This window comes from Sceloporus undulatus, chromosome 6 (genome assembly GCF_019175285.1).
Source record: "Sceloporus undulatus isolate JIND9_A2432 ecotype Alabama chromosome 6, SceUnd_v1.1, whole genome shotgun sequence".
Taxonomy (NCBI): Eukaryota; Metazoa; Chordata; class Lepidosauria; order Squamata; family Phrynosomatidae; genus Sceloporus; species Sceloporus undulatus.
In genome coordinates this window covers 129464195-129489584 of record NC_056527.1, presented here as the reverse complement: position 1 = coordinate 129489584, position 25390 = coordinate 129464195, and the positions used below count along the sequence as shown (strand labels likewise).

The following is a 25390-nucleotide window of genomic DNA, read 5'->3' as shown; positions in this document are numbered from 1 at the left end:
CTGTAAAAGCCTTGGGCGTATGCACTCACCTTTCCTCTTTTTCTGCATGCCAGAATAGGAGGTGGGAAAAGAATCTGCTTCCAGCTGTCAACCACATCTCCCTGAGATAAGGAAACTCAGGGAACTGAGATTCATTTGAGCAATGGTTTTTGAACAAGCCGGGCTTGCAAACCTTGCTTGTTTTCACTGACCACGATTTGAACAAGCCACAGCTCCTCAAAGCTGAATTTCATGGGGAACTGTAGTTACTGTAATTTAAGCCTGGCAGTATTGTAATTTAACCCAGGATTAAAGCAGAGATATGATGTCCTGTAACATGAGCTCAGGATGAGAGAATAATGTTAGGGTAGATTATGGGGAAATGCAGTGGTTTCCAGTTTGCAAGGAGGTCAGTCTATCTACCAAGGAGCCCAATTAGTGATGGGTTGGGGAGGGAATTTTGTGACAATTGTGTCAATAGCCCTAGTTAGGTCTTGTTTCCATCTATTGGCCAGCACTTCAATAGGATCATTGGAGATACCAGCCATAAAACCCTCTAGGGTTTTCTTGAATCTTGACGGATCCATTAGCCTTCGAAGGTGGACCATCTTAATACCTCTACCACATCTGCAGGGACAGACAGTAGCTGTAATGTTAATTCTGACCAGAAAATTGTCTGTCTGGGAGGTATTAATCACCTCTGCCCACAGATCCATCTGCGCAGAAATGAAAACACCACCAAGAGCATGACTTGCTGAGTGTGTGGGCTTGGAGACCAGTTGGGATAGGCCTATGTTTGTCATGGATGCAGGAACTCCTGACATACTGGCCTCAAATGGGATTTTGAAATAATCCAACACCAAAATTAAAATCTGCTTGATCAAACACAAAGATACCATTTCAATCAGGCAGGTTTCACTGATTAATCTAGACAATATGTACTATTGTTTAGATTAGTGAATATCAACGTCTTCAGACTGCAGCGTTTACCAAAAAAACCCTATGTTTCCTATATGTGATTGAATAGTTTCTCTTTGTTTAATCATCTCCAGATGGTGAAAGCCATTCAGGTCCTGAGGATTCATCTACTGGAGTTGGAGAAGGTGAATGAATTGTGCAAGGACTTTTGTAATCGTTACATCACCTGCCTCAAAACTAAGATGCACAGCGACAACCTACTCAGGAATGACCTTGGGGGGCCTTACTCCCCGAACCAGTCCTCCATTAACCTACATGCACAGGTAATGGCTGGAAATATCCAATACAACTTATTTCCTTGTTTTTTAAAAAAGTTTTTTCTTCCACAACTTTCATATTTCCATCAAAAAGGTTGGGCTGTAATTGTGTGTTAATTTTGTTTGCGGGCTAAAAAAAAATAGGGATGGGGAACCTCAGAAGCAAAGGTTACAACTGGTCTTCCTGGGATCCAGAATTCACCCTCTTGGTTTCCCCATAGGATGAGATGCCAGAACACCTTTATTTGGTTGTAAAAGGTTGAATGTCTTTTCCAGGAGTCGACAGTCGGACTGGTTGGTGACTTTAATTTTAGTGTGACAAAAACAGTGATTGGATTAAGTTGTCTCTGAGATGGATGGAGGGGAACGTTTGGCTGGGGACACAACAGGGATAGGGAACACAGAGGCTGTCTTATTGTTTTATGTGCAAAGAGATCTTTTTTAAAGAGGAAATGCAGATTATCTGGGGAAAGGAAGGAGAACTGTAGTTTTGATGGTTTTGTTTACCTGGATGTACACATTCCTTGGGCAAATGGTTCCTTTTTTCCTGGGAACCTGACCTAGTGTCCCTGAAAGTTCATTAATCTCTCAAAAACATGCTATCTCCAGACATAAAGGTCCTAAAATATAGCATGGAGGGTGCAAGGGTGCTTAACAAAGGTCACTTGGGCTTTTTCATGAACCTTGATCTCCCAGAGTCCTTGTCCAACATTTCAACCACTACACCATTCTGGCTCTCATTAATACAATGATGCTTGATTGGTGTTTAAATTAACTGTTATGTAGTTCTATTCTAGCTGTTCTGAAATAAGCAATCACAAATACTTCCATAGAACTTTAAAGTGTTCAGAGCATTTCACGTGCATCATTTAGCTGAAATCCTTACAACAGTCATGCAATGTAAGTTAGTGTTATGATCCTCCATAATACCTTTTGGGGAGAAAATAACAGAAAAAGAACATGACATCTCAGGCTTAATGACAGAAAAAGCACCTTGTTTCTCAGGCTTTCATAGCCCTTATTCGTAGCCCAGTCTCTTACCAAGCTTTTGAGCTATGCCACCACTTGAATGATGACATTTTGAATGCCCATGAGAAGAAGGTTCATCAATAACACTAAATCAAGGGTCTTCTTGCCATATTTATTATTAGCTATTCATTAATGCTCCTACTCAACAAGTGAAGTGGTTGAAGAATACAGGAAAATGCATTTACTCATACTTGGCAGCAATGTGGGTTTAAAAAAATAATTTAGAATAAGTGGATTTTATCAAGAGTAATGGCACTCCAAAATATATGTCATGCATTAATGCAACAGCTAATATACACTGCCATATTATATGTGCGTTCTGATGTCTGCTTTTTAAAATATTCAGGTTTTGATTACTGAAATGTGGGCATGTAACACTGTGTCCATGTAAAAAATTAAGAGAAAGCAAGCACTCCAGCTGGAATGAGATGGACATGTTGGAAATAAATTCAGTGGAGAACAGGGGAACCTACATCTGAGTGAATATGAATCGAATCAAGCAGCAACAATTCTGTCCTTTTATTTATTCTCAAATTTCCTCTTTGGAAACATTTGGAATCAAAACATTTCACGACAAAAAACATTTGGAGACGACAACTGGAGATAAAAATTATTCCCCCCACAAGAAATTCTCCATAGATCTCTATCATGGGTTAATCATGCTTTGCTTAATCCTAATGTCATTTGTGTACTTTGCAGACTTTATTTTTCTCTTTTGTAAAAACATGTCATGCAAGGTAAGGATATATGTGCCTAGTAAATATGTTTTGTGATACTTCTGTTAAGTTACAAATAACAAGTTGAATATCTGGGAAGGCAGAGCTTAAAGCATTTTTACAAAGACTCCAAGACCACTGTCCCTACACCATATCTATAGGGAGACAGCCAGCAGGGTGAAATGTTTACAAGACCCAAATGCAATTCTATGCTTTTCTCTGCCATGTGACTTTGTTGTTCATTTCATACAAAAGATACATGGCCCCCTCTTCCTGGCTAAAGGAAGAAGGAGAACTTGGACAAGTCCTCTCCAACCATCACCTGGTCTATTTGGGCCACTTAATCTCCCATGGCAGCGTTCCTCCTTTCTACTTAACAAAACCATATGCCAAGCTGTACCTAGTTGGATAATAATCTTTTGTCCAGTCCCAAGCCTATCAAGGTATCTTTTGATGTTCTATGGGGTGAGAAAGAGAGTATAAAACTAGGACCAAGAAAACCTCGGTCATAATCCTCCACAGAGAACATAAATCTCTTGGGCCCAACATTCTCTAGTTGACTTTTAGTCTACAATTTAGCCTAGAATTTTACACTATAATAGATTTATTGAATCCATTAGATTCATCTGCATGTTCAACAACTGACTTAATGGATCTACTCTAGTTGGAACTAATCAACAGCATGCCAGCTCCTCTCAGCTTCAGCTTTCTTCACTGGTTTGTTATAAAGATAAGGAAGGTTGGGGACAGAGAGTTGCACCTTGGAGGTGTAACGGAAAACACCACAACAGAATAATTCATTGGTACAGAGTTGCACAGTCAAAATGCTGATACAGAGAAAAAAGCCCTGCTTCTTGGATTCGCCAAACTAGTTGCTCAAGTTGCTGAGGCAGACAACAATTAGCCCTTGTAGGCTGCATTCCTAAACCCAATTATCTGAGAGTAAGTTAAATTAAACTCAATAGACATATTCAGGGGTAGTTGTGTTGACCATATACCAAAATACAAAAACCCCTCCAAATCCACAAATCAGGGGTACCTTTATGTGGCCAATAGAGTTTACTTCTGAGTAGACATGCAAAATGGACTGAAGCTAGGCCAAAATAAAACTGCTTTAAGTCACTTTGGAGGTATGCTGTTTTAATGATGCATGTATCCTAAGAGGCCGGAAGCTGTGCCAAAGCAATGCTCCAGTCCTAAGGATGTAATGTCTCTTTTGTAGGTGCCTGATCCATGCTTAATGTACCTAAGGTGTTATGCTAACATCCTTCTTTCTCTGTGGCAGAACCAGGTAATGTAAAGGCCATGGTGTCTAGATGCAGAGACTTTTCCAACAGGAGAAAGGGAGAGACTTTAAAAGTTTATTTCCCATTTAGCTTTACTGAAATATCTAAATCACTTAATCATTGATCTTAAAAAAAAAAAGCCAGCCTGTCCATGTTTTCAAATATTCTGTAGAAATGGACTTAATATTCCTTTACTGCTTTATTGTAGTTTCCCTTATGATCAAAATTAGCAAGAAACTTGCATAAAGGAGAACAATAATTGCTCAACGAGCATCTCGTTTGTAATTTATTAGTTTCTATTATTGCGAGTCGCCATAGCAACGCCTCGCATCCCGGGCGATGAGAGAGATGTTAGATATGAGCCGACGAGGCTCCAAGTCCCAGCAAATGGAGATGCACATTTTTATCAGTAATTTTCATGAAAATAATATGTGAGGAGTTAATGAGATGGAAAGCCGTCCTGTGGCTATTGTGAATTTTTTTTTTAAAGTGTTGATCTAATTAGAATGCATCGGTCAGGAAAAGTAATGAGGATTTAGCGCCTCACAAAGATGTGAGGATCATATCAGAAAATTAGCACCAGTCTTTGGAAATAATCAGGCCCTTGGAGAGGCACGAAACCCCTCCTTCCCTCAACCTGACATTTTTGCAAGGCATTCTTCTGTTGAAGGGGAGCAGTTCTTCTCCTCTTCTGCGTTTGGGGCTGCTCAGATGACACATTTCACCAACTGCTGGGGAGAAGTTCACACGTTTCGGCTAAAATTAGTTAAACATGTTGTCGGCTCAGGCGAAGGTGATGTGCTGGAAGGCTGCGAGGAAGCATCACATTTCATTATAACCAAGGAACAAACATGAGCCGTGTTTTCTGCATCAAGTTTGAATAAGGCAGGCTGGGGAAAGGCCAGTGTGTTTTCCTCCCAAAGAAGAAGGGCATTTCAACAACACGAAGAGAAAGAGAGAGAAAACAGAAGAAGTTGAATTGTATAACATTTGTTTATGGTAATTGATAGGTAGAAACATAAATTCATAAAATCTATTTCTATAATTAAAATAGAAAGTATATCCTGTCATTAGCTGCATCCGTACCACAGAAATAATCTGGTTTGACACCACTTTAACTGCCATGGTTCAATACTATGGAATTCTAGGAATTGTAACATAGTTCTGATGTCACAACAAACTACAAATCCCAGAATTCCATAGCATTGAGTCGTGGCAGTTAAAATGGTGTCAACCTGGGTTATTTCTGCAGTGTGGGTGCATCCTGAGGGTTTAAGTGTTGGACTATGACTTTGGAGATCTGGGTTCATATCCCTGCTTGGCCAAGGAAACCCACAGGGTGATTACCTTCAGAAAACCTATGACAGGTCCACCTTATGGTCTCCATAAGTCAAAAGCAACTTGAAGGCACACAACAATAACAAGGATGACCATCTGTCAGGGATGCTGTAATTGCATAGTGCACTGTGGATCCTGCACTGAACAACAGGTCAGACCTTCAGGGTCCCTTCTCTCTAAGTTATGTGACTCCAGATGCATCTGTCTCTGTGGAGTTGGGCATTTGAGGATGGAAAAACCTCTGCATAAGAGAAGTTCTTCAAAATGACACAGGGAAATGTTAGGCTTTTTATTTTAAAAGATTTAAAAGAGATTATTTATTTATTTATTTATTTGATCTACAGGATCCTCAACTGGTGACCATGCTTTCTGGTAATTCTGAGACTTATAGTCCTGAAATAAATAAATTTTCTAGGCTACGCAATATTTGCATGTTGTGGATGGAGGTTTATACTGGACGCCCAGCTCAAGAGTATGCAGTGAATAGGTTGGAGAGTCTTGCACATTGATGTTCGAATAATGAGAGCTTGGGAACACCTGGCAATTTAGCATCCAAGCTCCCTACTTCGATTTTCCTCTCCCCATATCATTTAAAATCCCAGTGCTGAAGAGGTCACTGGGCATTTGATCATTAAAAGTTTGGAAATGTTAATTACTCCCTCTCAAAACCACATGACCTTTCAAAGTTACTCCCAATGATGGGTGCAAATGCTAGAATAATGAGAATCGGTAGTGCCACTCCTGAGGGACCATCAGCTTAGCACTTCCAGCTACATACTTGTACTCTGGTATCTTTCTCTCTCACTCTTATTATTCAGCTCATATATAACGCTATTCTAGAGAGACATTAATACAAATAAGTAGATGAAAAAAATACAATGAGTTGACAAGAAATTTATATTACTACAAATAATACTAAAATCAGTTATCCCATTTCCAGGAGTAGCAAAAGGGTAGGCATAGCTGGGCAACTACAAAAGGACCACACTCCAGCATGTCTACTGACAAGATCACCTGGTAGACTTGGCACTGCAACCTCCTCATTCATCTGCTTATTTTCAGGGGCATCACTAGGAGGACGGGGGGTGCAAACCACAACAGGTGACACCCAAAGGGGCGGTGATACCACTGCTCCCCAAACATCTCCCTTTGGGCAGAGACAGGTTGTGGCACTCGCTTGTGTCTCTTTAAAATACTGAAGAAGAAGGAGAAGAAAGGAGCATTTCCAGTTTTTTTAAAATAAATAGAAAATGTGTGTGTGTGTGTGTGTGTGTGTATATATATATATATATAATTTTAAACTCCTTTTTAAATTTCCTTTTAAAACATCACGCCTTACCAAATTTTCACTTTAATTGCATGAAACTAAATACATGTGGGCTGTGTGTATGATATTGTGATTCAAAGGTATAATTTTAATTTGGGGAGGGGGGTGGGCTATGTGGCCATGTTCTAGAAAAGTTTATTCCTGACGTTTTGCCATAAACCCTTCTAGAACATGGCCACATAGCCCGAAAAACCCACAAAAAAACCTATGGATGCCGGCCATGAAAGCCTTCGACTTCACAATTTTAATTTTGCTTGTTGTTTGTATCACAACTATTACCATTACATTCAGTGATACATGGGAATTGAGATTTATGAGTAACATAAGTACAAACAAGATTACTAAGAATTTTGCATGGTGTGGGATGAGAGGAGGTCAAGGAGTGGTGACACCATGAGTTACCACTTCAGGTAACGCCAGCCCTAGTGATGCCACTGAGTCTGTTCACCTTGTTCACCTTCTTCTAACCTGGGCAATGGTGAGGTGAGAAAAAGAAGAGCCAGTAGATGTTTCCAATGACTTCCTCATTATGTTGGCACTACCCTTATTATAGCAGTTAGATATCACTTAATCATTCGGATTCCATCCTGGAATTTGTGGTTTGGTGGCATCCTTAGAATTATTTGCAAAAAGGCTGCAGTGCTGTAGTTCCAAATAGATAAGAATAGAGGTTAAAAACTTTGGCCTTCCAGATGTTTAGGTAATTAGAAAGCATTGCTAATGGTCAGCTATTCTGGAAACTGAAGTCCAAAACATCTAGGAAAACAAAGGACTATTAGAGAACTTCTAGAACATCTCCAGTAAGAAACCTAAGTAATAATAATAGTAGAAGTAGTAACGATAACAATATTTATTTCTTATTCACCTCTCCTTTTGGTTGTCACCAAACTAGAATTCCCAGGATTCCATATCACAGAGACCTGGCAATTAAAGTTGTATCAAACTATTATAGTTGTGCAGTGCAGATACATTGTGTCACTCTGCCTGCCAAAAAAGCAAGTGGTAGCTAAGATAAGAAAGAGAAAGAAGAGCAACGGCAGCAGCTGGTGACATTGGCACTGAGAAACCTTACCCAAGGACCCTCACAGAGCTGAAGCAAGCACTTGAACATTTTTTGTAAGAAACGCATTGACACACAGGCACATCTCTCAGCAGGATCACTCTGAGATGTTACAGTGCTGATCTAAGAACTATCTGTTTGCTACAAGCTGCCTAGAAAATCCAGAATGAAAATGAAAGACCTGTATACAGTACAAACCTACAAGTCTTTAAGTCACCTTGTCTTTTTAGATCTAGTTTGGGACTCTGAACCACTTCTTTATATGATTCCAGTTATCATATCACACATAGAACTGGTGATTGGTAATAATCACCACATCCATCTTCCTTCCTTCCTTCCTTCCTTCCTTCCTTCCTTCCTTCCTTCTAATGGGTATCCACATCCCTTGCCTTCATACTGCCTTCGTTGCTAACCCCACTCCAGATTTGGGTTGTCTTCCTCCTTTTCTATCAGGTTCATTGTGATTTTTTCAAGCACTGGAGAGGAAGGAAAAGACACAGATCGTTCTTTTAGTTTTCCACCTGTGAAAATTTTACCTGCAAACTGAACACTGTTGATGCATGAAGTCATCCTCAGCTGCTTCCATGCAATCTAACAGGATGCATTAAATTAACAAAAGTATACTTTGTTTCTAGATTTTTTCTCTCTCTCCTAAAGCAAACCAAGGAGGGGGTGCGGGTCTAATTTCAATTTAAAATTCTGCAACTGGGAAAAGGGTTCCACAAAAGGACTGCCTCTCAATGGAGATAGGAATACAGCAACTGGAAAACTGAGGTCAGGGATTTTTCCATCGCGACTTGACATTAAGTACACCTCTTTTGAGGGAGGAGGGAGAGAAAAAGAAAAAAAATGGGGGGAAAAGACATGAGTGTGAAATTCGTCATGGTTCAGAATTAATCCCAGCAGCTTGAAATAGAAGAGTCATCATCTGCGCTCATGGTGAGGTTGCTCCCCACTGGAAAATGATACAGCAGGATAAAAATTCCACTCGGCTGCCAGCTTTGTTGAAGGCAGCTTGCTAATGTTTTTCTCAAGTTGTTAATTACTCAGATTCATGTTACACACAGAGAGAGGAAGAAGTTGTCTCAGGGAAAGGAAAAAATGAATATTAAACCCCATGCTCAATTCTGGCTCCAGGATGCTGGGGGCTTTCATCTTCCCCACTGCGCCGATAAACTGGGCGGCCTCCGTTCTGTGGCTTGCTAAGGATTCAGCCAAAAATGTATTTGGCTAAGAACACCGGAATGATGCACGTCAGATTAATTTGCATGACTGATTTGGGAGAAGGAATTGCGGGTGCCATAGATACCCCTAATCCCTGTTTCTCTTTAGTCTGAGACACTATTTGGTACAGTGTCTCTTGTTTTCAGTACCCTGTTCCTTGTTTTTTGGAGAAATACAGGTACAGAGCTTGGAAATACTACTTCTATAGCCTTCAGAATATACATGCTACATGCTGGCAAAAGGATTCTGGGAACTGGAGTCCAAACAGTAACATTTCCAGGTTCTGACCTAAGGGAAATCTAGAGTAAAAGATGAAAAAATAAAACAAAACCACTCTACTGAAGTTGAAGTTAGATACAACATGAGCCTGCTTGGGAATAGCTTTGTCAACTGCTTGCCATGGACAAGCACAGGGTTTCTTTTTTTCTCCCCATAATTCCCTCCCTTATTCCCCAACCTCATTGTGCCTCAGTTAGGATGTGGTAAGGAAGGGAAGCAGCCCTTTATCAGTCTCAGCTGGAAGGACAGCCTCTTGCCAAGGAGCTGAGAAATCAAAAGGGAGCGCTAACAATTCCATACCAGGGAAGCAAGACAGACATTAAAACCATTGAAGTTAGCAGCCATCATCCCATCTTGTGGTCATGAATTCCTTGGTTTAATTATGCATTGGGTGAAAGAGTACAGTCATCCCTCCATTTTCAGCTGTGGTAGGGTGAAAAAACAGGAATGCTGTTACTGGGAAACTTAAGAGCAGCCTTCCCTGATCATGGGACCTCAAACATTATGGGACTACAGTTCCCAGTTATTCTAAGATCCATGACCAGTGTTTGGGGTAATGGGGTTTGTAATTCAGCAATATCAAATTCATTTCCATTTGAGGAAACAAACCTTTGGATAAAACCTGAGGCTAAATCCATCACTTAGCAATAACAGAGATGTCCACTCAAATAACTTTAAATGGTGTACTAACCTTTAAGTCAAAAGTGGAAAAACTTTTTCTCTCTGTCCACCATTGCCTTCAGTTCCATCCAGCATGGAGGATGGTAAGGCAGTGTAGGATTTGCCATCCCAAACTTCTGAACCTAGTCATTAATGAAAATATTAAAAAATACCTTAATATGTGCAATAACCATATTATTCTTCCCGCTTTTTCTCTTGCACAGATACCTGGGGTGGTTGTTTTTAAAAATTAGTCTTTCCATTTAGGAAACACTGAGAATTCATGAGAACATTTAAGTTTTCAAAGGCTGTTTTTTCCAGTCTTATTATGTTTGCTTTCCATTAAAATTTGAATAAGCATGTTTGTCTAGTGTGATCATCCACAGAATATTAAATTCATCTCCTACGTGCATTCACACTTAAATATGGGTGTCACCTTCTGCTAAGTGGGGGACCAGTATAAAAAAGGATAGATAGGGCCCTGGAGGCCTTACATAAAGACAAGCATATATTTTTTTAAACCCTACTGAAGAAATTTCAGTCTGGCAGTTCCATCTCTGACTCTTCTGTAATCCTATTCTATGGAAAATGAAGTAGCCCACTTAAATTGCAGAGGACGTCAGCTGCACATCAGTCCATGCAGCAGCATCAGTGTAATGGCAGAAAGGAATTTCTACCTTTGTCTGGCAGGCAAAGAAACACACTATGGGCCCGAACAGACAGGCCAAAATAAAACTGCTTTGGGTCACTTTGGGGATACGCTGTTTAAATGCTGCATGCATCCTAAGAGGCTGGATGTTGCACCAAAGCCATGCCCCAGTCCTAAGAACTGGAGTGCAGCTTTGGCACAGCTTCTGGCCTCTTAAGATGTGTCTGTTATTTAAACAGCATACCTCCGAAGTGACCTGAAGCAGCTTTATTTTGGCCTGTCTGTACGGGCCCATAGTTAAGGAAAGGGGCAGCTTAGGTGTCCCTCATGTCAAATTGTATTATGAATCCTGTTGATTCACAAAGGAACAGATATTGCTTAGACACGTAAGACTCTTGGAACTTCAAGACCATAACTTAAAATTTGGTTGGCATGGTTGTTTGGTATGATAAAGTTAAGACACATGCTGAGTTTAAAAATAATTGCATTAGAGAGGCTTTTCTACAAGTTTGGTATGAGTAAAAAGATACTTTTTCATAAGATAATATTAGCTACCTCACTGCGGGAAGTCTTTTTAAGGAAAGAATGGGTTAAAAATTAGAGGTGGTTACTCTATGATGCTCTTTTGTATTATGAACAAATTAGGTGGAGGTTTAAACTGAGAGAGATTATTCTTAAGGAAGGCAAAGATCTTACTTGATTTGCTTATATGCAATTAAAGGGCAGATTTAATCAAAATGAGAGAAATGCAGTCTCAGAGGTTAGAGAAAATGAGGGGTTTTTTGGAGTTTTGTCAAGATGATAACCATGTAATTTTAAAAGTTTATAAATGGCTTTTGAAACTAGAGACAGAAGATGAGCCTGTAAAAGACTACATGCTAAAATGGGTCCAAAATTTTGGGCATAACATCCATATGGATGTATGAGAAAAAATGTAATCCACAGATTTAAAAATTGCTTGGTGCAGAAAATTAAAAGAAAACCTGTATAAGATTACTTGTAGATGGTATCTAACCCAACAATAAGTTGTCAAAAATGTTCCAGAATGTTTCAAATCAATGTTGGGTATGTCAAGATAAGGAGGGCTCCTTTTTTCATATGTAGAGGACTTGTAAGAAGGTGAAAAGTTACTGTCCTAAGATTAATATCCTAATTTTAAAAATTCTAAAGGTAGATTTTGTAACGTTATTAGAAATGTTTTTGTTGGGCATTATGGATGGATTATCTCTTTGACATATGAGAACAGCACCAAGAATACTGTTTGCTCAAATTTGGAAATAGACTGAAGCACCAACAATGGAAGAATGGCTTATCAAGGTTGCTGAGTTTGCCCAAATGACAAATTAACATGGTTATAAAGTATAAGCCACGCAAAGACATTTTGAAAGATTGGAAACCGTTTAGGGGTTTTTTGAGTAATAAGAACTCTAACGATGTAATAATCTGTGGGTTATTAGCCATTTTAGTAGGATTATTTAGTGGACCTGTAATAGCAGAATAATATTTTTGTCCTTTTTATTTTTATTTTAATTACAGTCAAGACTGGCGGTCAGAGGCCAACTGTGTATTGGTTGTATGTCTTAGCTTTGTTTTGTTTTCTTCTTCTTTTCTCTTTTTCTTTTTTGTTTCATTATTGATTGTATAGTACTTTGTAAATTAAATTGTTCCTGCTAAAGAGAAAGTAAAAATTAATCTTATAAAATTATCCTTGTATTGCTGATCAGCAGAGTTAGGGCCAGAACAGACAGCCCAAAAAAGCCCACTTCCGGGCATCATTGGTGCATGACGTTTGCATGTCCCAATGACTCCAGGAAGCCAGCTTGAAGCCACCCTGCATGAAGCTCTGGCAGTGCAGCATTTAGACGCCGCATGCCACTGGAGTGTCCTGAAGCAGCCATGGGGCTGCAGCAGGGTCAGCAAAGCCGTCTTTTTCCCCAGCCAGGTTCAAGGTGTGTGTTTGCCACAGCCCTAATCCATCTTCAGAAGGGACAGCTTGAAACCGCCCCTTCTGTCTGTTTCCCCCCTTCATAAAGTTCTTGACTAAAGTACTAGAGGTTATACCACCATATGAAACAACAAGATTGCAGCCAAAGTATTTTTTATTCTGATGAACATGTAAACTGAAATGCAATAACTGGACCTAATGTACTTTACTTTTTAGTGCCTAGACAAATGGTTTTTAGACGAAATCCTGACTTAGGGAAACCATTTATCTTGCCTACGAGAAAGGTCCTCCAACTGAAGGACTGAAGAGGATAGTCTTTCCTTTGAAAGTGTTTTCCATTTGAAAGGTTGTTTGTTTCAATCTGGTTTAAAGATAAAGAAACACAGAAAAGCGAGCATTGGAGTTATCTATCCGTTCCCCTAATACCTGGACAGCAAATTGAGCAACAGGCAAACAAACTGTAGTCTAGTCTTTGTTATTTTGTCTATATTTTTCTATACACATCTAAATGACCATATGCAAATCAGACTATTTCAATAATAGTGGGAAGAGGACGGAGAAACTGGGACTTTTTAAACGCTACTGAAAAAGTGGGATGACAGAGGATTAATTGCAACTGTCTCTGCCAAACTGGGACAGCTGGAGATTATGTCCCTGTTTTAACCTAGAAAATGCAGAACATTTGGATCAGGCCAAGTGGGCCTAACATGTAACTTATATGAAGCAGCTAAGCAACACAGCTCACAATCAGGAGCCAGGCTAGAAATATATGGGATCGCATCTCTATAACAAATTTACAGACATTGAGGGAGAAAATGAAATTAAAAACTAGTCCAAAATGTGTTTGTGCTGTATTGTTTACTCAGGCTCTTGTGTTTTTCTGGGCGCTGGTAGGTTGTTTACTATGTGCCGAGCAACGATGTTGAGAAAGTAATGTCATGCCGTATGGGTTTACTCAGATAAGACAAATATTTAATCAGCTACGAAAAAGTGTTAATTGAATGCTGACCTCTTATCCCAAACAATGACAAGAATGTCTTCTTTAATAATTGAATAATTCTATTCTGCATCATTTGCTTTGGGGCTTTCCCAACAGTGCAAGCTGTATACCGATAGTGCCGCCAGCTCGTGGTGGAGAATTTCTCACTGTATATTTAGCTTGTCTTGGTAAGAAGTGTGTCTTGTCTGAAAGACCAGTGGCATCCAAAACGCACAGATGGCTTGTACAATGTACTAAACAAGTCTGAAAGATGAGTCTCCAGTGCCATACTGTGGGAGCTGAGTAGAAGTTCTTGGAGGCAGACCTTTCTAAGCAAGAGAATACCTGGTTCATGATGTCCTGCAAATTCAAGCTTGCAGTGATGGGATGGCATACCCTCCAACACTTTATGGATGAAAACCGGGACACATGTAGCCAAGCAACATCAGTGTAGTCAAGGTGGCAAAATTCATTAATGAGGAAGAACACATAATCTAAGAGAGGTGGCAACAGTTTGCTTTTGCCTGAGCCTACAGAAAAGAATGTGATTTTTCCCCTCCCCTATTGAGTTAATTGAGTGCAAACTACTTTTGCACTATGAACTAAAGTGCAAAGTACTTTTGCACTTGAAATTCAGTTTTCAGCAAACAAAGCAATTTGAGGACAAAAAGGGAAAGTGGGAAGAGGAGAGAGAAGCCGAGACTTTTAAAAAGTAGCTGAAAAAGTGGGACAACAGAGAATTATGAGACTGACCCTGAGAAATCAGGACAGTTGGGTAGTAGGCAGTGGTCATAGATTGCTATTATTCAAGTTCTGGAAAGCAATCTTTCCTCTTTGGCTTGTTAATTCCACCTCCCTCTTCCCTCTCATATGTATATCCTCCTTTCCCATAATACGGGTCTCTGGGGTATCATTTCACTTATTTCATTTGCTTACTGGTTATGTGTAACAACCAGTACAATGGGCCCTTGGTAACCACTGGGATAAACACGCTAAATAAACAATTAAATAACTTGGGTGGAATTAACAGGGACAGTATTCTTCCTGGCTTGCAGCCCGTTTGTGTCTCATAGCGCCAAATATGATGCTGAACATTGAAAGGGACTAAATAAGGGGATATGGAAGACAGAGCCAGTGTGTCATGTTGGATTGGGGGATCCAAGGCCTAAATGCTCTCATAGCCATGAAGCTCACTGGATGGGATCACTGGAGGAAAGATGAGGTATAAATGAAATCATGATGAAAATGTATGCATAACAATAATAGCATTGTCTGTGGGGAGGAAATCTTATTTGTTCTCATCTACAGGATCTTCATAGAATCATAGGATTGGAAGAGGCCTCAAGGGCCGTCCAGTCCAAACCGCTGCCATGCTCCACTCAAAGCACCCCTGACAGACGGCCATCCAGTCTCTGTTTTAAGACTTCCAAAGAAGGAGACTCCCCCACACTCCTGTTTTATGTCTTTCAAAGGCTCAGCACACAGAGAAGGAAAGTTGCAATGGACTAGGTATTCACTTCTTTTTCTTCCTCTGCCCCTCTCTAGGATATGCTGCAAAATTCTCCTAACTCAATGACTGCAGTATCCAGCAACCCCCAAGGAATTGTGGTACCTGCCTCAGCATTGCAGCAGGGGAATATCTCCATGACAACGGTCAACTCGCAAGTAGTGTCAGGTGGGAGGCGTGGAGCATACGTCATTGACCATGTTAGTTGCGTCTTCTGCATGCTTGGTATTTTTTTAACTCCCCTAGATAGCAGGATTTGAACAATGCATAATTCAAGACAGACATCTGTGAAAACTGCCTGTGATGTTTGTGTGTGCATGTGTGTATTTTAAAAAACTTTTCCATGCCTGTACCCATTCCCTCTTACCTATCACCACTGCCCACCTGACCTGTAACATCCCTTTCAGAGCTTGGAAAAAGGAAACATTTCCCTAGATCCCCTAGCAAGCATGGCCAGTGGCTATACTGTCTGAGACATTATTGAATCTGCTGTCCAGAAAAGCCTTTCAGCTTTCCTTTCCACAAATATACATGATGTATCCCTTATGTTGTACATCTTTGAGACTAGTTGAAAGTGATTCTACAGGCTAATATGGCTATATATTTGAATTCTACCTCTGTTGTACACATTAGTGACACAACAAATCTGCTGCCTTGTGGAGTGGGGGGTAAGAAATAAAATGATGATGATGATGATGAGTCCAGAAACCCATCTCCAGCCCCACATTACAAATGAGCAGAATTTCTTCCTGTCCATTTCCTTCACTGCTTTCACAACCATACATAGAAATTGGGCTGGCAGAGAAGGGAGGGCATATTAAAAAGATTTTATCCTTGGACAGAATCTGTTAACAAACCTATTGTCACCTGTTTGCCTGTGGTTGCCTTCAAACATGTCCTTTGAATACTAGTACGTTTCTTAGAATCATGTTCACATGAGACCAGAAAGTTCAAAGAAGCACATTAAATTGTTGGTATTTAGATGGCAGTATCTGCATCTGCATCTCACATCTTTGGTCAGCTCTTGGAATCCCACCAAATGGATATCAACTTGCTAAGAACTGGATGCCATATTAATTTTCCCATGATGCTCCAGAATGTATGTCAGGCGTTTTGAGGAGGCCTTGAACACAAATTAAAATGCACATTCACCTCCTTGTGCACAAAGGCTTCAGAATGCAGTGGATGTGTTTTCCTAAAATAGGTCCCACTCAAATAAATGCAGACTTTGTCTAAGAAAGTATATGTGCATGCACACATACAAAGACTGCATCTTTAAAATGAAAATGTTACGTCTGATCTCATACATACACTATTAGCATACCATTTTAAAAAGATGTAAGAAATTTAAAAAAATAAATAAAATTAAGCCAACCAAAAGTCAAACATAAATGGAAATCCTTCCTCAGGTCTTGCAAACTCAGGGCCATAGCTTCCTTGACTGAACCAAAACACCTGTAGTGTGCTCTTCTTCTTCTTTTTTACTATCTTCCAGTTTGCCAAGTGTTATTGTCTCACAATATGCCCAAAATACTAGTCATGTTTGCCTCTAATATTTTAGATCTTTTATTTTAATATTTTATATTAAATATTTTAATCTTTGTTGTACCCCACCTCAAGCCTCGGGTAAGAAATCAAATGAGGATGAAGATGAGAGTTCAGATTTATTGGCTCTAATAGCCATTTACGTGTTTTAGCAGTCCAGAACTCTTCTCCAGCACCACATTTCAAATGAGTTGAATTTCTTCTTGTCAGTTTCCTTCACTGTCCAACTTTCACAACCAGACATAAGCATTATTAGTCACGTGCAGGTGTTCAGTATATACTTGTATACCAGAGGGATAAAAGTGGAGGTGCCATGAGCAAGCATACAGTGCCTGGATATGTGAATTCCTCTAAAGACCTTCTCATGTTTGGTGTAATGGTCCACTTGTGGTTTATAAGCACATTCAGCTGAACACACTTACCAGCCACCTGAAAACTGAGACTGTTGTCTTATCAGGCTTCCTGATTGCAAAAAATGTTTGTAGGCATGCTCTGTCAAATGTACTATCAACACCCAGCAAACCTTCATGATGAACCAGAACCTGAGGGGAACTTCACTCCCACAACTCCTCATATAGTGTGGCCAGAAGCCATGCTGCCTTGGGAAGTCTGGGAGGCATAATCTAAAAACATGATTTCTTCAAACTCTGTACTCTACCTAGAAAAGAATTGCACATCTGTGTGCATATGCCCCAGATGCCTGTGAACTCTATGCTTGCCACACTTTTAGTCCTCACACGTACAAACTGAACACCTGGAAATATCAATAATCTTTTAATAAATGAGCCCTATCATGTTTGTCCATTGGATGTGATCAATCAATTTGTTGAGTGGTGCTAAAGACACTTGTGTGTTCCTGAATAAGTCAATGCTCTTTCACTTGTGAACAATTTCTAAATATGCTGCCAATCATAAACAATAACGCTTGTTGTGTCTGTCCTAACCCTTTCAATGTGATGTTTTTATGAGGGGGGAAGGGAGTCAGCCAGAAGAGTCTTTGGGGTCTTTATTGGAGGTAGAAGGATGCTGCTTCTTGTTCACCCATTTTTCTACACTTTAAATAAATACACCCAAGTTAAAGGACAAGACAGTGATCCAGATCCAACCATTTTGGCCTGATCTTTATTTGTAAGAGGCAGCTGGGTTGCATATGAGATCATTTCCGCAAAGATGACAATGTAATTCTATGTCTTCTAGTACAGTTCTACAACCCACTGCATTTCCTTCCCTCTCACCATGTCCAATACAAAGACATGAGGCTGGATGGAATATATTTAGTATTACCTGATTGATTGATTGATTGATTGATTGATGCCCAAAGATTTCAGCTGTCTTCCTAAAACCCTGTTGTAAAATCTTATCATTTGCCAGGTGGAGCCCTTTACCAGCCTGTAACTATGGTAACGTCTCAGGGCCAGGTGGTAACCCAAGCAATCCCACAAGGGGCCATTCAGATCCAGAACACGCAGGTAAGGCTGAAGGAACTGGAAGCCAGGAAGGAGGGTCACCATGGAACTTCCTTATTTTGACATCTTCAGTATGGGAGGAAGCATCTAGGGTCTAATGAACTTTGCAGCTTTCAAATCGAGAAGGTCTCAAAGGGGGGAAACATGGTATAGACCTCTTCAGCAAGCTATGAATGGCCAGTTTGAATACAAAGCTATTTCTCAGCAAAGGATGACCCTTTGAGGAATATATGTAGACAGTGCTATCTTGGAATGCAAGATGCAAGTTGATTGCCCCCCCCCCCCCCCCCGGCTCTTTTCAAGAAAGCTATGGACCCAAACAGACAGGCCAAAATAAAGCTACTTCAGGTCACTTTGGAGGTATGCTATTTAAATGCTGCATGTTTCCTAAGAGGCCGGATGCCATGTCAAAGCTACACTCCAGTTCCAAGGATAGAAGCGCAGCTTTGGCACAGCTTCTGGCCTCTTAGGAAGCATGCAGCATTTCAATAGCATACCTCCAAAGTGACCCAAAGCAGCTTTATTTTGGCCTGTCTGTTTGGGCCCAAAAACACCTACAGAAAAGACTGGATTGGAGTTCTTTATCACAGAAGGAACCATGTAGCATTTTTCATATGTTTTCTTTCTGCAGCAGTGAAAAAAATATTTGGCATAATGATATATCGCTGGTCTTTATGATTTGTTTGTATATACATCCTCCACCTGACTCTCCTAGAAATTCTAATAAAATATAGACCACCACTAAGCTGACCTTCCTCAGGTCAGATGTATTTCAGCAAGATCAAATTTCCCTTTCTCCGGTTAATTGAGACCCAAATGAATTGTTTGCTTGATACTTAGCATACAGTTATCCACATATCACATTTTCCCCCGTACTAATTTCTAGTGTGGGAAGAATGGTCTTTGCAGGAAATGGGAGCAAAATTGCAGCCTACACACAGCTAGGGAACAGGTCCCCTTTGGATTCTGCTGGGTTTGGAAAAACAGGGTTCATCTGGACATGATGCACAAGAAGAATATGAGACAGTCAGACCAAAGACAGACATTTAAATATCCAGAAAATTCCATGGTGGCTAATAAATCACGCTGTAGGAATTTGTCATTATTTGACACAAAAGCATTTATTTCAAATAAGAATGAAAAACACATTTCCATTTCTGCTTGCAGGGGAGAGGGGTGAGTTTTCCTACCACCAAGCTGAAATAAATAAATGTTAATGTACTAATTATCTCTATGTAAATTATCTCTATGTAAATGAACCAACAACACCTCACCTAATGATGCTCGAATGTAAATAATCTTAAAACAGAGGAAGAAAATGTAACCATAGGTAACCATAGGTAACCAAGAAGGGCGCTCTGACACCGCCGCCGGTTGCTACGTCCGGGAACCGCAGTGGCCAAACCGCGCAGCTCTCGGACACAGCAAGAAAGAAGGGTGCCAAAATGGTGCTTGTTTCTGGGCCCCGAAAGTGGCGCCGTGAGGCACTAGTCGCGCACTCACGCGTCACTTCCACCGCGCAACGTCTGGACGCTAAGCATCCGCGACGTCAAAATGGCACCCCCCATGTGGATGGGCACCGCCATTTTGTACGGACTCGGTCTGTACTAGGGTTGAGGGGCATCCGAAAGGGATGCCCCTTCTCAACCCTAACACGCCCCTTTCTAACCCTAGTACACCCCTTTGGCGCATCTGTAACGCGCCATAGAATCGTGGTCCAAATGTGCTCCATGGTCTGAGCACACATTGAACTGACCTTTAATGTAACAATATCGTGTCAAAAAATTTGTCTTACTCGTTTGAAAATTTTAGTTACCAAAGCAAGAGAAACAACTGTCAACCTGTATTTGGAATTGTTTGTAAAAGGTATCAGGCCTCAAAGTAAAATAGCTATTCCTTTATCATATCATGTAGCTCCATCCAGAGGTGATGTTGGGATGAAAGTGCCAACCAGTACCAAAGTAGCCATAACAATACCACCATGTTTCCACGATTAAAAAGCAAAACAACAAATTGTTACCTTTGTTAACAATGGAGACGTATAAATAATTGAGATCTTCTTGTAGCAAGGAATGGTGTTCCATGCTAGTTTCCTCACCTCTGTTTTGCATGTGGAAATCCTTGCCTGCTTCTTGAAATGTGTCCTAGTTATTCTCCCCTGCCCTATTTTGTATTAATGAGAAGCAAATCATACAAGGCTTAGGATTTTTGGGTGTATTTTTTTTAAGAGCATGCATTGATGCCATTTCTTACTGAGTCAGCACTTGTGGGAATGTGATAGCACCTGATCAGTTCTTTTTAAATCTCCCTGGCTCTCTCTCTCCATTTTTTTTTCATTTTAAAAAAATGAATATCAATTTTTTAAAAGTCTTGAAAAAGGCACTGGCAGAATTGTTCTATCCCAGATTCATATCCAAGCAGGGATAAGGAGACAAAAAAACAAAACCTGGATCTCCATTCTTTTTAATGTCTCAAAGCTGTTGCTAGCTCAGATCTTAGAGTGAAATTGATCAGATCTGTTGAATACAAGTATGCTGGGAATATTGCGGCACTGGCGAAGCCCTGGACAAGGACTCCTAATGTTATTTCTGTATTGCCTGGGTAATTTATTCAGCCCAGGCCTTGCAATACATCCCAAGCGGCACCTGGGGGAATCATTTATACCTGACACAGGGCTGCCATCCTGATGTTTAATTCATGCAGGAGAAATGTTTTTTATGAAGGACCTTAAAAAAAGTATGTGTGTGTTAAAAAAAAAAGCCTTGACGTTGAAACTCCAGTTTCCTGCAACCTCATTAAAACTTCTCTCTTTCTGCTTCCCAAGATCTTTGAATCTTCTTTTCTTTTTACCTGCTGCTCTTTTTCAAGACAAGAAGGTGTTTCTTTGCTGTCTTGTGAATAATCCTATTGAGAATTGCATATTTTTAAAACCGATTAACTGACTGAAGGGTGTTTTAAAGCTATTTATTAGGACGCAACTTCTATTGAAATCAAAGGGACTAGAAGCTGGTTTGCACCAGTGGCAATCACCTTGAGCTGGTCTGCATCTGTTCATGTACACACATGTATGAAATGAATGGTACAGAAGTCCCTCTGCTTGAGTTGCAGAGTGGCATTGTTAACAGCTAGACAATGAAGGAGTGTCAAGGCATAATTCCCTATTTATTTCAAGGCAACCACTGGTTGAAGGACTGCCCAGTTCTAAGTCTGTGTCAGGTGGCGCAGCTGTTAAAGGCCAGTACTGCAGCCACAAGGTTGTGAGTTCGATCATGAAGGCTCCAAGGTCAACTCAGCCTTCCATCCTTTCATAGGTTGGCACTAAGCTTGTTTGGGGGCTATTGGCTTACATGTTATAAACCACTTAGACTAAGACTGCTCACTTCAGTATGAAGTGATATAGAAATGTAAATGCCATTGCTATTGCTAAGTCCAAATTTCAGTTTTTTGAGAGAGGAAGATCAGGGCCTTTGAGGTTGTCCATCAGCTGTTAGCAACTGCACAGCAGAGTGAGCAGTAGCCAAACATGTCAACTGGTCACAGTCTTCCACTGTTGCTTGCATTTGTTGAGAAAGAAGATGTCTGTCTGTACCTGGGTAAGTTTCTTGAAGAGGTTAATGGATTTCTACTCCATTCGGCTAAATTTGGTGCTTTCTTAAGTAAGGAATATCTAAGGTTTTAGGTAAGGAATAGCTTAGGTTTTCCTAGGCAAGGAATGCTAAGAGATTGCTTGCTATTGCCTTTCTCTGAAATATAAATCACAGCACCTGGTATTTCTTGGCAGTCTCCTATTCAAGTACTAACCAGGCCAAGTTAACCAGAACCTTCTCAGTTTCCAAGATCAGATGAGATCTGGTGCCTTCAGGTTACAATACATCTAAATTCTAAATTTACATCTTTACATATAAATTAAAATATGCAAATTTGTTTCCTCTTTTGTCCCCCTCTTAATCAGTGCATTTCCTCTTTTTTGACCATGTATAAGTGGCCATCTTAGTTGACATAAAGCCATCCATAATAAAAATGTTGACAATACTTTCAAAAATGAACAGCCTTTGGCCATAGTGTGGAAAATTGCGACTGAAGGACCTGTTTGCTGCTGCTCAGTAATACTAACTGATAGCTACTTTGCTTCTGCTCTCCTTTCATCTGGCTGTTTAGCAAGTTCTTCAAACATAGGAGTGTCCACATAAAGAAGGGCACATAGTCATTCAATCTTCCCTTTCCACCCCAAACACACATATACTGCTCAAATTAAAAAGATTTATGGTATATAAGAGGGAACTAGAAGCAGGTGGCTTCTAGGTGGCATTAGGTAGAGTGAGGGAGAGATGAAGAACTAGAGGACAGAGCTATAGGAATCACATGGCCTTCTATGCTATGCTATCACTACTACCATGGAAAGAGTCAGTCAGTCCCATCATGTTATATACAAGGATGCCATCTTAATGCCTTAGCAACAAAAGGTATTGGGATGCACCTGTCTGCAGGTCTTTTTAACTGCTATTTTTGGCCATGCATCATGGGAATTTGTATTTTTATACTTTCCCAAAACTACAGTGATCCATGATCCCTGGAAGGAAATGATAGTTTCTGGGAATGTGGTACTAACTAGAAAGGCCTCATGAGGCATCTTCTGTGTAAAAGTCAACCTTCCTAACCATTTCTTACCATTCCTTTCTCCAAGATATTGTAAACTCAGAAAAGAGTGGAATGAAAACCTCAGCATCTCATTTTCATTACATATCTCCAGATCCTGCCTGCCTTTTCTTCCTGTCCTTGTTTTCCACTAAACTGTGAAGTTTTGTGTAAATTTTTTCCTGTGCTTATTTTTAATGTGTTTTTCACACCTCTCCGCTATTGACTACAGCTTGTTTGTGCGCACTTTTTCATCCGTGCACATTTTAGCTGTTTGCATTTTTAAAGTTGCACATTGTTTTGTGTACACTTTGGCCTTAATCCAGTTGCTAGTCACAACTAGGGTTTACCCATGGAATCAGGCTGACTAGTCTCACTGAGTTGCGTAGTCATTGACCTTTCATTCAGCCACTGATTCAGTGTTTTTATTCTTGTTGGAATTAGCATAGCTCTGGTGCCACAACAAATTCCATAGCATTGAGCCATGGCAGTTAAAGCGGGGTCAACGCAAATTATTTCGGCAGTGCGGATGCAGCGGTAGACACAGGAGAAGAGGGTATTGATCTCTCTTTAAAAACAAATTCCAAGTAAACATCGCAATCCCTTGTGTTAGTTTTGCTCTTGCCTCTGAACAGCACAATACTCACAGTAGCTTCATGGAGCCACCATGAAATCGGACTGACTTGTGAATTCAGTCACCATAGCAACCCTGGCTCTTCTCTTTTTTCTTTTCCCTTTTTTACCTGCATTGTTGTTTAAGCTTTTCTTTCTTTCCTTCCCTGCCCTGTAGGTTAACCTGGATCTGACCTCTCTTCTTGACAGTGAAGATAAAAAGTCAAAGAACAAACGGGGAGTCCTGCCGAAACACGCCACAAATATCATGCGCTCCTGGCTTTTTCAGCATCTTATGGTGAGAGAAGTCAACAAGTGTGTCTGAGAGATTAACCCCTTGGGATCATTTTCCATTAAGGAGAAGCCAGTCTTGAAGGGTGCTCGCTGTTTGTGTTGATGAAGTGCTTTGCTTATCTGGGATCATAAGCACAAAACCTCTTCATAATAGTCAGGAAAGAGAAGGCAAGAAAGGCTTAAGGCTTAAGGCGCACGCACAGTGTTCTTTACCTTGTGGATTTGAGATAAAATTAGGCAGCTCATCCCTAAGGATTCGCTTTCGTTATGCAGGAGGACAAGAAATGACTTGCACTGCTGCAGCTCAAGCACATAATAATCCTGGCAAATGGGGTAGAGGTGGTCTGCTATGGGAATTCATGAGGAATACTGTTTAAGTCTGACACTTTTAAGGCTCAGGAATCCTCACATTCATTGACAGCTGAAGAAAACATGCATGTTTCAAAAGTGCATATAGGAAAACGATGTTTATAACGCTGCTTAAATGTGGTGGGAATATGTTCAAGCAAAGTGCACCATTTCAACTGTAGGTGAAGAACCTCAGGAGTGAATCTGGCCTTCCTAAAGCTCCCACTTCACCTATGGGTTCCCCAGATAGCCATGTAAGTTTTCTCATCCCCATTAGTAGTGGGTGTCTCAGCTTTTGTACAGGTTTTCCCATTTGAAAATGTTGAAATGCCTTTGCTCTGGTGCCATGACAAACTACCATTCCCAGAATTCCATAGCACTGAGCCATGGCAGTGAAAGTGGGGTCAAACAAGATTATTTCTGCAGTGCAAAGGCAAGCCAAAGTGCTAAATATTACACTAGTTAACCACTTAGACCATTTTGTTTTAGTGATAGTATTCCTCTGCCCTTCACCTAATCTCTGTTCAATCTGTCTTAGAAACAATAGCCAGCCCTGGTAACACCACTGACAATATCTATGGAGATTATCAGACAGGGGAGCAAAGCCCATCTTTATCTCGTCTATGACAGTGATTGCGCAAAAGACATTTATACATTCGTGCTGGTCCTATCATTAAACTGTCAGTGAAGTGGAATTGCATTAACGCATTCTTCTGTTAATACAAAATGAAGGGCAAGGATGGGACAATTCCACTTCAATGATGGGACAATGACAGGATATGCATGATTTCATATGAAAGTCTTTCACACAATCGTGCTCAATCGCAGTTTAATGATGGGACACAGACAGGATAAGCGCAACTTCATATGAAAATCTTTTTATGATCACGCTATAAGGAAAGGAAAAGGACTGGACAAGGACATCTCATCCCCCTTCTGATAATCTCCTATGTTTACTGGCCATCTGAGTTCCAAGAGAGTACAAACATGCAAGTATAGTTACTTGCATTTTGGAAAATACTGGGTTAATTTAAATTGATTAGGGGAAAGAGAATGAATAGTATTTCATATGAGAGTTATAGTGCACAAATACAATTTCAGAATACTTTTCACTATATGTCTGTTTTTAAAAAAACGATTAAGAGAAGGTAGGAGTGATGAAGAAAACAAATTGTTTAGTCTCAAAAGTAAAAGAAACCCACTCAAGGATGGAAATAAAATGTTGCAACTCTTGCTGCAAATTGCCAGAAAGCAGTCCAGGACAACAGAAACACTGT

At 40.3% G+C, this 25390-nt stretch overlaps 1 protein-coding gene across 15 annotated transcripts in view; it reads left to right on the top strand.

Moving 5' to 3' along the window:
- Window positions 1-25390, top strand: part of PKNOX2 (PBX/knotted 1 homeobox 2) — a 262424-nt gene that overhangs the window by 221192 nt on the left and 15842 nt on the right. For all 15 annotated transcript variants that reach the window (XM_042476172.1, XM_042476171.1, XM_042476181.1 and 12 more), the window contains 4 exons: window positions 1032-1220; window positions 15252-15381; window positions 18130-18227; window positions 23650-23769. In XM_042476172.1, the coding sequence (XP_042332106.1) occupies window positions 1032-1220; window positions 15252-15381; window positions 18130-18227; window positions 23650-23769 (537 nt within the window). The remainder of the gene's footprint in view (window positions 1-1031; window positions 1221-15251; window positions 15382-18129; window positions 18228-23649; window positions 23770-25390) is intronic.